Below are 14,544 nucleotides of genomic sequence, written 5' to 3' on the forward strand. Positions count from 1 at the left end.
GCTTTTTTCTAATAGATATTTTAAATATGGTGGAAAAACTAATTCTTTTAAAGACACAGTGTCCCAAATTATTTGTTGTTTAGGTGATTAAAGAACTGACAGTGTTGCAGAGTGATCGAACACCTGTCTGTCACATGGGATTCCTTGTGATTGAGTCTGTTATAACTCCAGAACCACGAGAGAGAGAGAGAGAGAGAGAGAGAGAGAGAGAGAGAGAGGCAAAGCAAGTTGCTAAATCTTTTAAGTAAATGTTAAAAACCACATACCTTATGTTCTCATAGCAACTAACTTCTGGTTTCAATCCAGCAGTGTGGCGGAAAACTTTGTATATGATAACTCCAAAAGCCAAGAGATTAACCTGGGGAGAGACATTACTGTTAACAAGAGAGCATCTTCATTATCACCCTTATTTATTTAAATGCAATAAGCCAGCAGGAAAGTTTCCATTAGCAAATATCCCAGAGACTCGTGTGACACACAGTGGTTGGTGTATGTGTGCATACACATGCAGAAGTGTCAAGGAACTTTGCTAGTACACATTGTAAGCAGTGTAAATGCTGCCTTGTTTACTGTTTCTTTGAAAAGAAGTTTGGGAGACATTGTGAACAACCGTTTGGAAAGTTATCTGGGAAGAATTCATGGAAATTAGTAACTCAGCCAAACACCACCCCTCTACTGCTAGAAACATCCTGAATGCACATTGCTTAATGTGGTTCATCTACTCATCTTGTCTTGACATTATCTTAGGATTTATTTTCCTCATGGCTAACTTCAGAAGCTTTTGAAATATTAGTGAATGAAAAACATTGGTTGAAAAATACATTTTTTACTAGACTTATTCTTTTTTGTATTTTATACTTGCTAGTACAATACTCAGTTGGTTGTCTCTTACTGTCACAAGACTGTGAAAGTATATTTTCTTCTTTCTCTGTGTGTTTTTTTTTTTAATGTCTTTGTTTTATTCGGTGTGTATGAGTGTGTGGCCTTCGATCAAATGCATGCAATACTTGTGGAGACCAGAAGAGGGCATTCTAACTCAGAACTGTAGTTAACGGCTGAGAGTTACTGTGTGGATCCTCTCTGAAAGGGCAACCAGAATTCTTCACCCCTGAACCATCCCCAGCCCTATTTTCCCGTTTCTGAAATCCTACAAGTCAGACATGCAATGTTCAAATGATAAATGCAATCCATCCTAATACAAATATACAAATAACAAAATATTAAATATATGTGTGGTTAATACGTTAATATTTTATTAGATGTATGTTAGTCTAAATAGATTTTTCAAAAATGCATTTTGAAATGATAGTTCCAAGTTCTATATCATAATCTTAGATAACTCTTATTTTAATAATTTAGAAGCTTTCCCTTATTCTAAGGAGGCAATTTCTTTTGTTTGTGATTTTGATTGTTTGTGATGCTGTGGATAGGGCCAGGGCCTTGCACACACTAAGAGTTCTCTATCACTGAGCTACATCTCTTAGACCCTAAGGAGTTTTGTAGACTTTCTCAGAATTCAGTTGAGTACTAAAATAAGTATAAAGAAATGGGTCAGAGAAATTCATATTGCCACTTACCCATTGAAAGGTCTTTGAGATGAAATCTTAAAGGAATAAGTTTCTAGTCATTTCTTTCTGCTTTCAACTGTTCATTACTTCTAATTATATGATTAATTAATTCCAATTACAGTCATACTTCCATTAAAAGACCTTAGCAATTGCAGAGGCAAGATAAAGTAGTTTTAAATTGATTTAGTTGACAGCTTTACCCTATTTAGATATTAAAATAATGAACTGAAATGTCAATTTAATAATATTTAATAAATACAATTTAATAGTTACAAAATGAATATGTAACATTTTATACTTCTTTAAAACCATAGCTTTATATAAAATTAGAGACCACTACAGTTAATGTCATAAATATATGCATATATGTTTTATGTCATAAAAATGTTCAAAACTGATTGGTATAAATGATTTATGCCACAATTGCTTTGAAGCTTAAGTCATTTAATGATATGTTTACAGTGAATATTGTTGTCCACAAAGGGAGAGCTCTAAGATAAAGTAAATGATTAAGAATCTGTTCTAGACCCATTAGTTTCCCTACATGAATAGGACATTTAAAGTATGGGCTAGTGTTTCTTCGACTCCTCCTAGTCCTTGTGAACTTGATTTTCAGAGCTCAGAAGCTCTCACACACTTCCCATGTGCCCCTTCTCTTTCAAGATTGGTCAGGGAGTATGAAAAGAGACCTTTCCTTTGGGGAAATCTAGAACTGGAAAATACATTTTTCTGTAAAAAGAGGAAAAGTCAAAAAGAGGAGGGGAAGAGAAGAGGAAGAAGACAACAACAACAACAACAAACATGGGGTGCTAGACACGTGAGAGGTTAATTCTTATACCACAAGCTCACATCTCTTCAAATGTGAAGAAAATAGTTTATGATACCAAGAAGTATCGTAAACATAGAGGAGTAAATCAAAAGTGCCATGGGCACTTCAAATATTCTATTTTATGTGTTGATAGCACTCATGCCTGGGTGTGTCAGATACCAGTGAGAGTTTGCTACACACTCATTCATGAATAAAATTGACATGATCTTTTGTTGTCATCAATTTTACTAAGAGAAGGCAAATAGGTAACCTTAAGATGCTCATCAAATCAGCATGTAGAAGAATGAAAATAGATCCATATCTATCACCACGCACAAAATTCAAGTCCACATGGATCAAAGATTCCGAGATAAAGCCAGCCACACTGAACCTCATAGAAAAAAAAAAACTTGAACTTGAACACGAACGCATTGGCACAGAAGATCACTTCCAAAATATAATCCCAGTAGCATAGACACTGAGAGAAACAATTAGTAAATGAGGCCTCCTGAAACTAAAAAGCTTCTGTAAAGCAAAAGACACGGTCAACAAGACAAAACAACAGCCTACAGAATGGGAAAAGTTCTTCACTAACCCCACATCAGACAGAGGTCTGATCTCCAAAATATACAAGGAACTCAAGAAATTGGTCATCAAAAGAACAAATAATCCAATAAAAAAATGGAGTTCAGACTTAACACTGAAGAGAAAGTGTTAGTTTAAGGTTACCATCATTTGCCCTTGTAAGTGGTCTTTGTCTACACAGTAATCTATTTTTTAACACCAGTATCTCAGTGTTTGAAATATACATTCTGTTTGACATTCTATTGAAAAAACTCCTTAAGCAGTATTTTTATTCTTTTAAATTTTTTACTAAAAGGAAATTTAAGTAGGCGAGCAGAGAAGAGAGCAAGAAAGAACTCTGAAGGATGTGGACCTTCGGATACCTTCAACCAAAGGGCTTTGAATCTACAGTGCAAAACGCAGCATCTCAGCCAGTCATTTCCTCTTCTTAGTCTTTTCTCAATAATTGATGAAGCCATTTATATGCTGATTCCAAATCTCATGGAAAAGAATAGAAAATTTCTCTTGCTGCACTTTTAGACTCACATTTTAATTTTTCATTATATCAAATAAAATAAGGTTAATTTAAGACTGTGTCATGATTACAACTTACATGTCCTTTAAAATAGTTTTAATATCTTTAAATTAACTGGTACCAGACAAACATGCTTATGTCATGAATAAAAACAGTTTCCTATTCAACTACTGGGTATCCATATAAAGCGTTTATTCCTTTCCAAAACGTAGACCACCTTCTAAATGATGAAGCAGTTCAGTATGAGAACAAAGAGACTGTGCTCCATTAATTGTATATTAGCAAAATTAGAATCAAAGGGTTGTGGTCTTGTGTTCTGTTCAATCTCATGTTTCTTGTTCTTTTTTTCCAGTTGGGATAATCTCTGAAAAGGCCTCAGTTAAATTGTCAATCATACACTGTATCAGGAAACCTGTGGTGTGTGGTAAACAGAATGTTTTCCCAAGATTTTTCAAACTGTAGTCCTAGTATCTGTGAGTATGCTACACACACACACACACACACACACACACACACACACACACACAATGATGCTTCAGGTAGAACAAAGGTTGTAGCCTCTCAGATGACCTTGAATAATATACCATTAGACCCTGTCTAATCGTATGAGCCCTGATGAAGAAAGAAGTCTAGAGAAAAGAAAGCAAGAAAGGAAACCCAGTAGATAAGTGGAGGCAGAGATGCTGGCTTTCAAGACAAATGGGCTATTGTGAGGGTCTCTGCAGAGCCTCAGCAAGCAGAGAGCAGCCCCTTCACACAGCCAGCCAGGATCCCAGGCTTCAGTCCTGCACTCACATGGCGTGAGCTTGACCAAGAGCATGAAGGACATGGCAACAACCTCTCCCCAGGAGCCTCTGGTAGGACTGAAATCAGGACAGATAGATAGATTCTTAGGACAGTTGATCATCACTCTACACAGACTTATGAAGTATGGATCTGAGAGACACAAGTGAGTTTTGTGTCCTGAAACTTTTGGTCATTTTCATGGTACCAATGAAAATAAGGACAAAGAAAGCTGGAAATCAAAGGTGTGTGTATTGTATACATATATACATATATGTATATATGTATCATGCATGTACATTTAGCATAAATAATGAAAGGCCTTATGATTATAGATGATTATTAATTATATTTAAGTAAAAATTGACATATACAATCATTTATCATTAGCTCCTGCTTATATCAATGTTCTATATATTTAATGATAATCAATTATATAAGGTTTCCTTGTTTATTATTTGTAAATTATACTCCTATGTTTCTTAAGTCAAATGATTAAGATGAATTATACTAATATCTGACTTCCTCTGCACTGTCACCCACACAGCTGTTTCTTTCTAGTTCCTTCCAGTCTCCTTTTTGATGTACTTTTGATTCCCAGCATTGCCTGATGTGCTAAATATACATTCTCAGAAACACAGTGCGTATTTTGTGTAAGTGTGTTCTATGCCATATCTGGGACACACACAACTCATTATTTATCTAAAATTCAATTAGTTTGATGCACTTTATTTTGTAGGTTAACCCTTTTTTTTTTTTTTACAAGCTTTCAAATTCAACCCTAAATTCCTGCATCACTGAGGATAGGACATCTTAGAGGAAATCCCAAGGCTGTCTCCCTTTCCACAGAGGCCATTTTTTTCAGTGTAAAAAAGTGTGTCAAAGTTTGAGGGGGTAAATTTTCAGATCCTGTTATAGAGCCTCAACATACAAGTATGTTAAAAGACTGCCCTCATTCTCCAAAATTAGGAAGTGGGTAAAAGGTCATAAAGCCCCGAGTACAGGAAAGAATGCACATAGATTTGTTAGCATGCTTTAGCTTTGGAAATGCCTCATGGTACTTAGGAAAGTTATGTCAAGAAGCAATGAATTGGACTGATCAGCGTCCTTGTTAAAAAGTCATCGTTAGGAGCTGGGCTTGTGATTCAATTAGCAGAATGCTTCTAGCATCCAGAAAATCCTGGGTTCCATAGCCAGTATCACATAAACTCACTTGTAATGTCAACACAAGAGGATTAGACACTGAAGTCTTCCTCAGTTACATAATGAGGCTGGACTACATGAGATCTTGTTTCTAAATAAATAAAGTAATGGATGGAAATAAACTCTACAAATCTTAGTGATAAAAAGAAGTAAAAGTTTGCTGAAAGTTCACAGACACGATGACATCACAGTGTGTGCTGCCCTGGTCTCAACATTCTGAAGTCAACTGAGTGACCTCTCTCCCACATAGGCTGGGACAACACTGTGCGCTCCATCTGGTTTAGTGCTTGGCTCAGAATAGCTACCTCGGGAATATCTACAGAGTTAACAGCTGTTCCTCCACCGAGATTCCAAAACTGACCCGAGAGAGAGAGTAGACAACAGAGAAAAGGAAGGACAATGTACAAGTATATGACAAAAACAGCTGTAGATTTTCAAACACATTGGAACGTCTGAAGCCATCTGCAAATATAATGGGTGCATTCAAGAGGGCTCTGAACAACATCCCAAGAGAAGATCACCAACAATAGACCACTCTGGGACAACGCATGTTTTCTGATGTTCCACTAATCTCTTGAGGCTGACAAGTAATAGACAGCAATGTTTTCCCAGAAGGCAATGCCTGTTGGGTAATGCACTTGGATGAAAAGTTGATTTGGGATAATGTATCATTTTACAAGTACTTATAAATGACTGGAACATTGAGATTCAAGAAATCTTATAGAAATACCTTTTAAACACCAATATTCATTGAGTGACTTTTGCTCATGAACTATGTGACACTGTCCATGACATCTTAATTCTCCTCCTATTACAATTATAAAACTATAACTGATGATGCTTTTATTAAATTTGCTTTCCATTCGGGACACCAGAATTACAAAGAGGTTTAATAATTCACCTGAGATTATGACTAGAAAGGACCAGAGGCAAAACTCATTCCTAATAGGTTATAGAGTTTATGCTATCAAATATTTTATAAACTATCAAACTGCAGATAAAAACCAACAAGGAGACACTAAGGCAATATTAAGACTTAAAGAGGTCAGTCACACATACATTGACGTCAGTTCATTATTGGTTTATGCTCATTCAATTTGGTCAAAACATGATAGATCCTGCTGCTGGAGACTAGGACCTGTGCAGAGAGAGCTGTCCTCTCCTGAAGGCAAGAATCCATTCAGTGATCTAGGGGTCAGAGAGTGTGTCAACGGGTTTTCCACCCGGCACACTCTGAGTATGTTTTCTTGTTCCACTGGTGTGTGGATGTGGATGTGTGATGTGAAAATAGGCTAAAAAGAATCTTAGCACAGCAAATGATAATTTTCTAAGGATAATTAAGTGTTCACACTTAAGCTGGGAGTGTCTCTGTTGCCCTCATGTTTTCTGGGCAGTTTGAAGGAACAGGTCACACAGGAGTGTTCTTCAGTTTTGTTCCTCAAGGTAACAGGTTCACCCTCTGCTGCTTTTCTCTCTACTGCAATATATTATAAGGTGTGTACATTGGTGTCCAGGTCACATTATCTACCTTTAATAAGTGATCTCAGCAACACACACTAGTGAACTTTACATGCTCAGAGGGCATTGTGGTCAAACATCACCAATAACAAATACACACATTAGAAAATATCAAATGGACATTTTCCCTGCTTCTAGAGGAAATAGGGTTGCCAACCAGGTTGCAAGAGTTCTCACAAGCCAACCAGCTTGATCCCTATACAGATCTGATCACATTTGATACAATGAGTTTAATTGTTGAGAAGGCATTATATGACATAAACTTAGATTCATTTTCTTGTTGTATTTAAGATTACACACTATGCAGTTCAATACATATCATCTCTTATGTCAAGTACATGTTTTTACACATGACTTCCTAACTAGTCATTTGAAACATTTTGTTCTATTGGGGAAAAGAGCTATTCTTCATGAGATAGCAAGTTAGCTTAAACAACACATGGAAGAACATCTAGTGACAAATTTAAGTGAATTCTTCCCACAAATTTAAGTAATGCCAGCAAATTCAGTAAATATTTCCGACACAAGAAGACAGCATCACTGAAGACATGGAAGGGTATTGAAACAGTCACCGAAGCAAGAGCATTAAATACACATTTGTGAGGCTGAAACTGAGGGAGCCTTCGAAACAAAGCAGAAATAGGAATGCTTCTCAGAGGCTTATCTACGTGAGCACAAAACTCCGAATTCAATCCAAGCACAAAGCAGTAGCAGAAAAACACACTCTACTTATTTATGTATTTTAGTTACTGCATTTATAACAAAATAAAATGTTATTTTCAGATAGTGAAATTTAAATATGATGGAGTATATATCAAATGTATGAAATATTTTTCTTTAATGTTTAATTCTCTTAGCTTTTCAAGAATGTGTCATAACCTACATACTCTACGTAGTGTCAGGCAACGTGCATCAAGCAGTAAATCTGTAGGGTTTGCTAGATGTGAGGATTCATTCCCGAAAGTGTACACTTCTGGAGGACTAAACTTCCACAAAGAATGCACGGCTCCTAGAGCAGCATTGGAAGTCCCATTCCAGGCCTAAGATCAACCAGACAATTTGTTAGGCTCTCTTTACTTTGCTTTCTTCATACAAAAACTTGAGCAATATTAATGTTTATCTTACAGATTTTTGTCTGAATAAAATTATGCAGTTAGTGTAAGGTTCTCTGAATTGTACTCAACAAATAGTGTTCAACAAATAGTGAATCAGTAATGGCTCTTTGTCTGTAATCCATGACCCATGAGGAAAAAAATACTGCTTCTACATTTTATTTTTAGAGTCTCAAGGTCAGGAATAATGACTTGAATCTAACAGGCCCAATATACGCATGTTATGTGAATTAAAAAATTAAAATTAATTAACATTGATATTCTATACTCAAGTTCCCTTAATTGTCTGTATAAAAAAGCTATCAAATGACCAAATGTGCAAAATAACCGAACAATTAACTGAACAAATGTGCAAAATAATCATAATTTCTCTCACATCTTGATGATTTTACTACAAAAGTTTCTCTTTAACATTAAATTGTTGGGAGATAACAGTAGAACCAGAGACACAAATCATCAAAATGTAATGACGATGCAGCAGAGCAACGTAAGGGAATATTTGCAGAATATTCTCTAAACCCTGCACATGGTCCTTAAACTCCAGAGTGAAAGAAAATGAAAATCAGCACATGGTAAATTCTCAGAAGACAGTGATCCTCTGGAAAGAACTGAGTCAGGGAAGGGTGTGATGAGAGGCAGCCAAAGTTGCAATTCCCCTTCCTGGACTTTATGGATAGACAAGGGGCAGCTTCACTTTGACATCTATCAGGAAGCAGTGTGGACCTATGATGCACGCTCTTTAACGAGGCCTGGATACAAAGATAAGGCACACTTGAAAGCTTTTGAAGTACAGCTGTCAGAATATTTCTTTATTAGGATATTTCCTCCCCCCACTTCAGCTGATTTCCTGTGTTAGCTGATTAAGGGCTCTCTCCTTTGCTATGGCTAAAATTTTATTCTAACAATGATTAACTTTGACAATAAGGGAATTATTTATATTTTGACATGTTTCCATTAGAAATATTTTTACACCTAAAGGTTTTTGGCTTTAAAATATTTTATTAATTTAAATTAGAATAAAAAATAAAAGGAGGGAGAAGAGAACAGAGTGTTTGTAAACTGGAGGATGAAGTGACCCCTGTGACTATAAGTGGATTCCATAGACTCATTTTTCTAGCTGGTTTTAACTGTAGTTAGTCATAGCCCATGGAAACGGAAGCGAGGGAGAAAAGCTGGGTGCGAAGCTACCACAATTGTTCATTTCAATGTCACAGCAGAAGAGAAGCTGTTCAGCGACCTCTCTTTCCTTTCGGTTTCAGAAATGAAAAGTTCTCCTTGGCTACACCCTTGCAGAATAAAATGTGGCTGGAGGTTAGGAGAAACAGCAGCACTTTGCATAAGCTTGTACAGTTACTTGACTATTCATTAGACTTTAAGACACACTTTGCATAATTAAATTCAAAGATATAATATTCAAATCATTTCCAAACTAAACTTTTTAAAGATTTTTTTTGTTATTTTTAATTACGCGCATGGTTGCATACATAAATGTAGGTGCTCCTGACGACTCAAGATGTCAGATCCCCTGGAGCCAGAGTTACAGGTGGTTGGGAATTATCTGACTTGCGTACTGGGACCCGAACTCGGGTCCTCTGGAAGAGCAGTATACATTCTTACACATTCTGGACCATTTCTCTAGTATCCCATCCCTGGAAAGCTGGGTTTTAATCTAAAGGGTAAAATGGAAATAATATGATAGTTTCCCAAATTATAATATTTTCCTTCTTATTTTTAAATAATATTCATATTCTTCTAATGCCATTTGCAGTAATTCTGTTGTAGAGTTACTGTCACTATCCTCATATCTGTACTAGAGATGCAGGGCACAGAAAGGACCCTCTGAATGCTTCCTTCACTAATCATGCTGCCTTTGAGACCTCTGGCACTGCCTAGCCAGGACCTTACTTTGTTCAGATGAATTTAAAACACCACATTGCATGTTTTAGTGAAAACACACCATAGACAGGCTCCCTGGCCAGAGACAATAATCCTTCCTAAGAAGAAAGCAAAGTAAACATGACAGATTTTAGGGAAAGTTTCCAAGTGTTATGCTTGGTTTCTTTGTTTCCATTTCCTCTGTGGGAAAGGAATGAGCATGTTTGAACAAATTCATCTCAGTGTATCACTCACCTCCTCAACAGCACAACTTCAGTGTTTGCTGCATGCTCAGCCTGAAGAACAAAACAGTGTAGAGAAACCCACAATAATTTCCTTTCACAGACCTTATAGTCATCCAAAGAAGATAAGTACTGGCCAGCCATGAATCAGTTAGTCAGAGAACTTACACACATTGTAAATCGGGGAAAGGATTCACAAGAAGAAAATGCAGACTTCTCATTTTGAAAGCGTAAGCAGGATATTTGCTCTAGGCCGATGATTAGACACTACTTCCTTTAGGCAAGTTTTGAATTGAAGTATACAAGATAAGTGGGACTTAACTAGGAGAAAGTCTGAGAAGGAGTTGAGACAAAGCGATTCTATATGTAGAGGGAGGATGCAGTGGAAGGACAGAGGGGACATGCCCAAAAGTCTGTGTAGTTAAGCATTGAGAGCCACTGTAAGAAACCTGACCAGGTGGGTTACAAGATGCGATGTATCCTATTGAAAGGTCTGCATGTTATTGTTTGCCTGGACTGTTGAGCAGTGTTCTTTTCAGGTTGGCGTTCTGTGTAAATTACATTGAGGTAAACTAAGAGAGATCTGATGTGTTCTACTCCCAGCTTCTTCTATATCTACAAGGGTACCCCGTGCAAGTCACATAGCAAAGTACATTTCTTTGCATGTGGTTCAACATGCACGGAAGGGCATGAGCAACACCCACTTCTATTTCCTCATACTATGCCCATACAAGTTAGTTACCAAGTTCACAGAAACATACCCAGACATTGGTGGTTTAGTAGCAGAGAGTTGAGATGGCCATTATGGTCAGTCACATAGGATTTAATTGATGTGGAATCTCCGCTTACATTTAACTACAAGTAATATTTTTGTATAAAAAGACCAAAAATCCCAATTTAAAAAATAATTTTGAAACAGAGCTGTTTTGTAGATTCCCACACAAAAGCACTCATTTGAAGTATTTTTAAAGGCCACTATTACTCTCAGAAGGTTCCATGGTTTGGAGACAAACTAACAGGCTACTCGTAGAAGAAATCCTGTGTAAGGTTATTGACTCGATCCCAAGAACAATGTGAAGGCAAAAAGGGCGGCAATAGAGTGCACACAGCTGGAGCCAGCATTGCTTAGCTGCAGACGGGCTTGCGCAACGCCCTGCGCTACCCTCAGAGGGTGAGCGGAATATGTCCTTGCCTCTTGACTAAATTAAACAATTTTTAAAAAATTCATCACGAACAAATTCTTGAAGGTTTTATGACTTAGATTCGAGATAATATAAATGATTTGCTTTATTGTAATCAATCCACTTACAGAAATTTATCTGCTTCTTAAATTATAAATAGTAGAACCCCTCTAGGCACTTCTAAACAGATTAGTCTAGATTATAGTACCAGAGTGCAAAATTCGTGCGAAATATGATCTACCAAATGCTGTTTCTATTTTTATTTTCATGTGTTGCAGAAGCTTCTGCGAGGATCAACTGAGACATATTAAAAGGTTTTGTGAAGATTAAAAGATTATGCTAATGTACACCAAGTACTAATTCTAATGACTGTGTGGACCTACCAACACTGTTAGCGCTTTCCTCTTCTGGGCTACACTATAGAACCCGTGCTGCAGGAGGATGCTCCCAAGGGAGCATTTGTGATCTGAATCATTTAGGACATTTTTTTTATTTGGGTTCAAGAGACTTGAGGTACTTTTAAAACACATTTTCATTTTATCTCTAATTTTTACAAGTTTATCTAACTCTTTTGAAATTCTCCAGTGATTCCCAAAAGATTATCTTTGAAGGTGTTTTCAGTAACAGTACAGCTCCTATCATGAGAACATATCGAAAACCAGCAATGTATCAGTTATATTGCGTGTTTTACCTCTCAGAAGACAGGCCCTCCGCTTCGTCTCTTTAAAAAAATCTAGCTATCTATTGTTATAGGAGACCAGGATAATATGAAAAACAAACACCACGTTGCAGACACTGAACTACTTATTAATATATAGTATACAGAGGGACTGGGCTATTAAAATGCTTTAAACCCAGACATCACTGGAAGTTGGGACAAAAGACATGTTGGCACTAAATTGAAACTTTCAATGAAAATGGTGGTCTGATCATCACAAGATTAAAATAAAAATTAGTAGCATTTCTTAGTAGAGCTTTAGTGTGGTTATATCTTATGTTCGGCGCCTACTCCTTGACTGCAATTTATCATGTCTGAGCTCTCTGTACGAGAGTACAGCTATTGTTAACTGTCCGGTCTAGACTAGCGGCAGTTCCCCGTGAAGGAAACACGGGATATGGTCTTCAGGAGACTACTGACTCTAGAGATGTTTTGGGTTGTCCTCTGAAGGTAGTATCACTACTGGAATCTGGGGAGTAGGACCTGCAGGGGATGCGAACTCCCACAATGCCCTGGACAGAGTGATAATAAAGCCTTTTTTGTCCAGTGTTCGACAAACCTGTGTTACAGTAAAGAGTGGAACCTCACTGTATGTGGAGCCAAGCCATTGCCTCCTCCCTTAAGCATTAATCCAGTTTGGCAGGGCAATCACCTGCGCAAAAGACCTCCAATTAGGAGAGCAGGTCTACCTTAAGATGTGTTAAAGAAGAGGAATAGTTCACCCTTTAATGGGATGATGTTCTTTTCCTTCTTAGAATTACACTAATCTCAGTTTCCCTCTCTTCTTCTCTTCCCTCCCCTCCCTTCCCCTTTTCTTCTCTCCTTTCTCTTTCCTTTCCCTCCCCTCTCCACTCCTACCTGCCTCCTCTTGTCTCTGTTCTCTTTTCCTTTCTTCTTTTGCCTTCTCAACTCTATCCTTTTCCTCCAGGCTGTTGCTGAGATTTATAACTCGCGTGTGCTGCAGTATTTCTTGCAAACTCTATTAAAATTTACCTTGAGCTTCTGTTTGAGTCCATTTTTAAATTCCTTAGCAATGAGGCTAAGAAACCCAAGTGGGAACCCCAATTTCTACAGTATTATCTTACAAGTACAAAGGGACTCTCCTGAGAGTCCAGTCATAATTGGTCTATTGCAATCCTTTCTTTTTTTGTCTTTATTTATTCTAACATCACAATGTTTGACACCACAGTAGGTAACAATACCCAGTATTGGCATAGATATTAGAATAAAAGCTTTCTCATATATTACTGGCAGGATAAAAAAATCAATCCACATAATTGTTCTACAGGATAATTATGTAAATTTAGAAACCTGCACATACTTGCATTTCTACCTCCACGATATGCTTCTTACGACTGTCTTAATGGATATGCAGCTGTGGTGGGACTCGGGATTTTTATGCAACACTGCTTTTTAATAAGGAAGTGCTGGAAGCAAATATTCATCCTTAGGGAAGTTTTAAATACACACTCATAATAAGCAAGCGTAGAAATGGTAAAATTGTAGGTTCTAATGAGGAAAGACAGATATGATATACTGTAGGCTACAGGTAATTCTGTTTTTTTTTTTTCTTAGTTTGCAATTGAGTGGGTGCATACATACAACAGAATAATCTTCTGTTAGAATATAGAGTAAAGATACAGAAGGAAGCATAAATGACCTGACAGAAGTGTGTGCGGACACACACACCACACACATGTGGATATATACATGTATATGATTATACATATATATATTTTAAAGAGATATTTTAAGTATAAAATTACAATACAAAGGCAACCAAGAAAAAGGAATTTCCTCAGCTGTCTCATGCTGAGAAAAGGAAGGTCTGCATGAAAACGCCCTTCTCCAAGAAAAGATTTACGGCTTTACAGAGACAAGAATGGGTCAGGGAAGAGATGACCACACCTTAACATGGACTGCCTAGATGTGCCTATCCCTGGCCTTCTATTGAAACTTTAATCTCACTTCAGGATCTCTTCATTCCTCTTCCCAATGTGACCACAGGAAATAGAGCTCCTTTATTTGCTTCCTACACCTGACTTGGCCACTTTAATTGTTTTCTCCAGAATAAGGGAATAAGGGAACAAGCGTGTCTTCTTGGGGTATAGATAATGACGCCCAGTTCCATAACAGGAGTAGTCCATTACAGGGAGTGCAGGGGTAATGTGGAATCCACAGTTTTATGGCATTTATATGTTTCTAAATCTTGGACAATCATGAAATTCAAAATGTAGTAACATCTCAGAACCTGGGTGTGCAAGTCTTACCTTGTGTGAGTTATGCGAATAATTCATTTTCAGTACTTTTAATTGGCATTTCTTCAAAAGGAGCTAGGAGAGTAAAGACAGAAGGACAAACCAGAGGAGGATTGCTACAAACCTGGGTGGTGTGTGGGTGGGGTAACACCTTGGGGAACCCCGTGCAAGAGGGGAAG

General features: G+C 37.3%; 1 protein-coding gene across 1 annotated transcript in view; it reads right to left on the reverse strand.

Annotated features, from left to right (window-relative positions):
* Adgrl4 (adhesion G protein-coupled receptor L4) overlaps positions 1 to 14,544 on the reverse strand; it is an 86,076-nt gene that overhangs the window by 3,711 nt on the left and 67,821 nt on the right. The window contains exon 12 of the mRNA XM_050149484.1: positions 267 to 358. Coding sequence (XP_050005441.1) covers positions 267 to 358 — 92 coding nt within the window. The remainder of the gene's footprint in view (positions 1 to 266; positions 359 to 14,544) is intronic.

This window comes from Alexandromys fortis, unplaced genomic scaffold (genome assembly GCF_014885135.2).
Source record: "Alexandromys fortis isolate MF-2015 unplaced genomic scaffold, M_Fortis_MF-2015_v1.1 scaffold_68, whole genome shotgun sequence".
Classification (NCBI taxonomy): domain Eukaryota; kingdom Metazoa; phylum Chordata; class Mammalia; order Rodentia; family Cricetidae; genus Alexandromys; species Alexandromys fortis.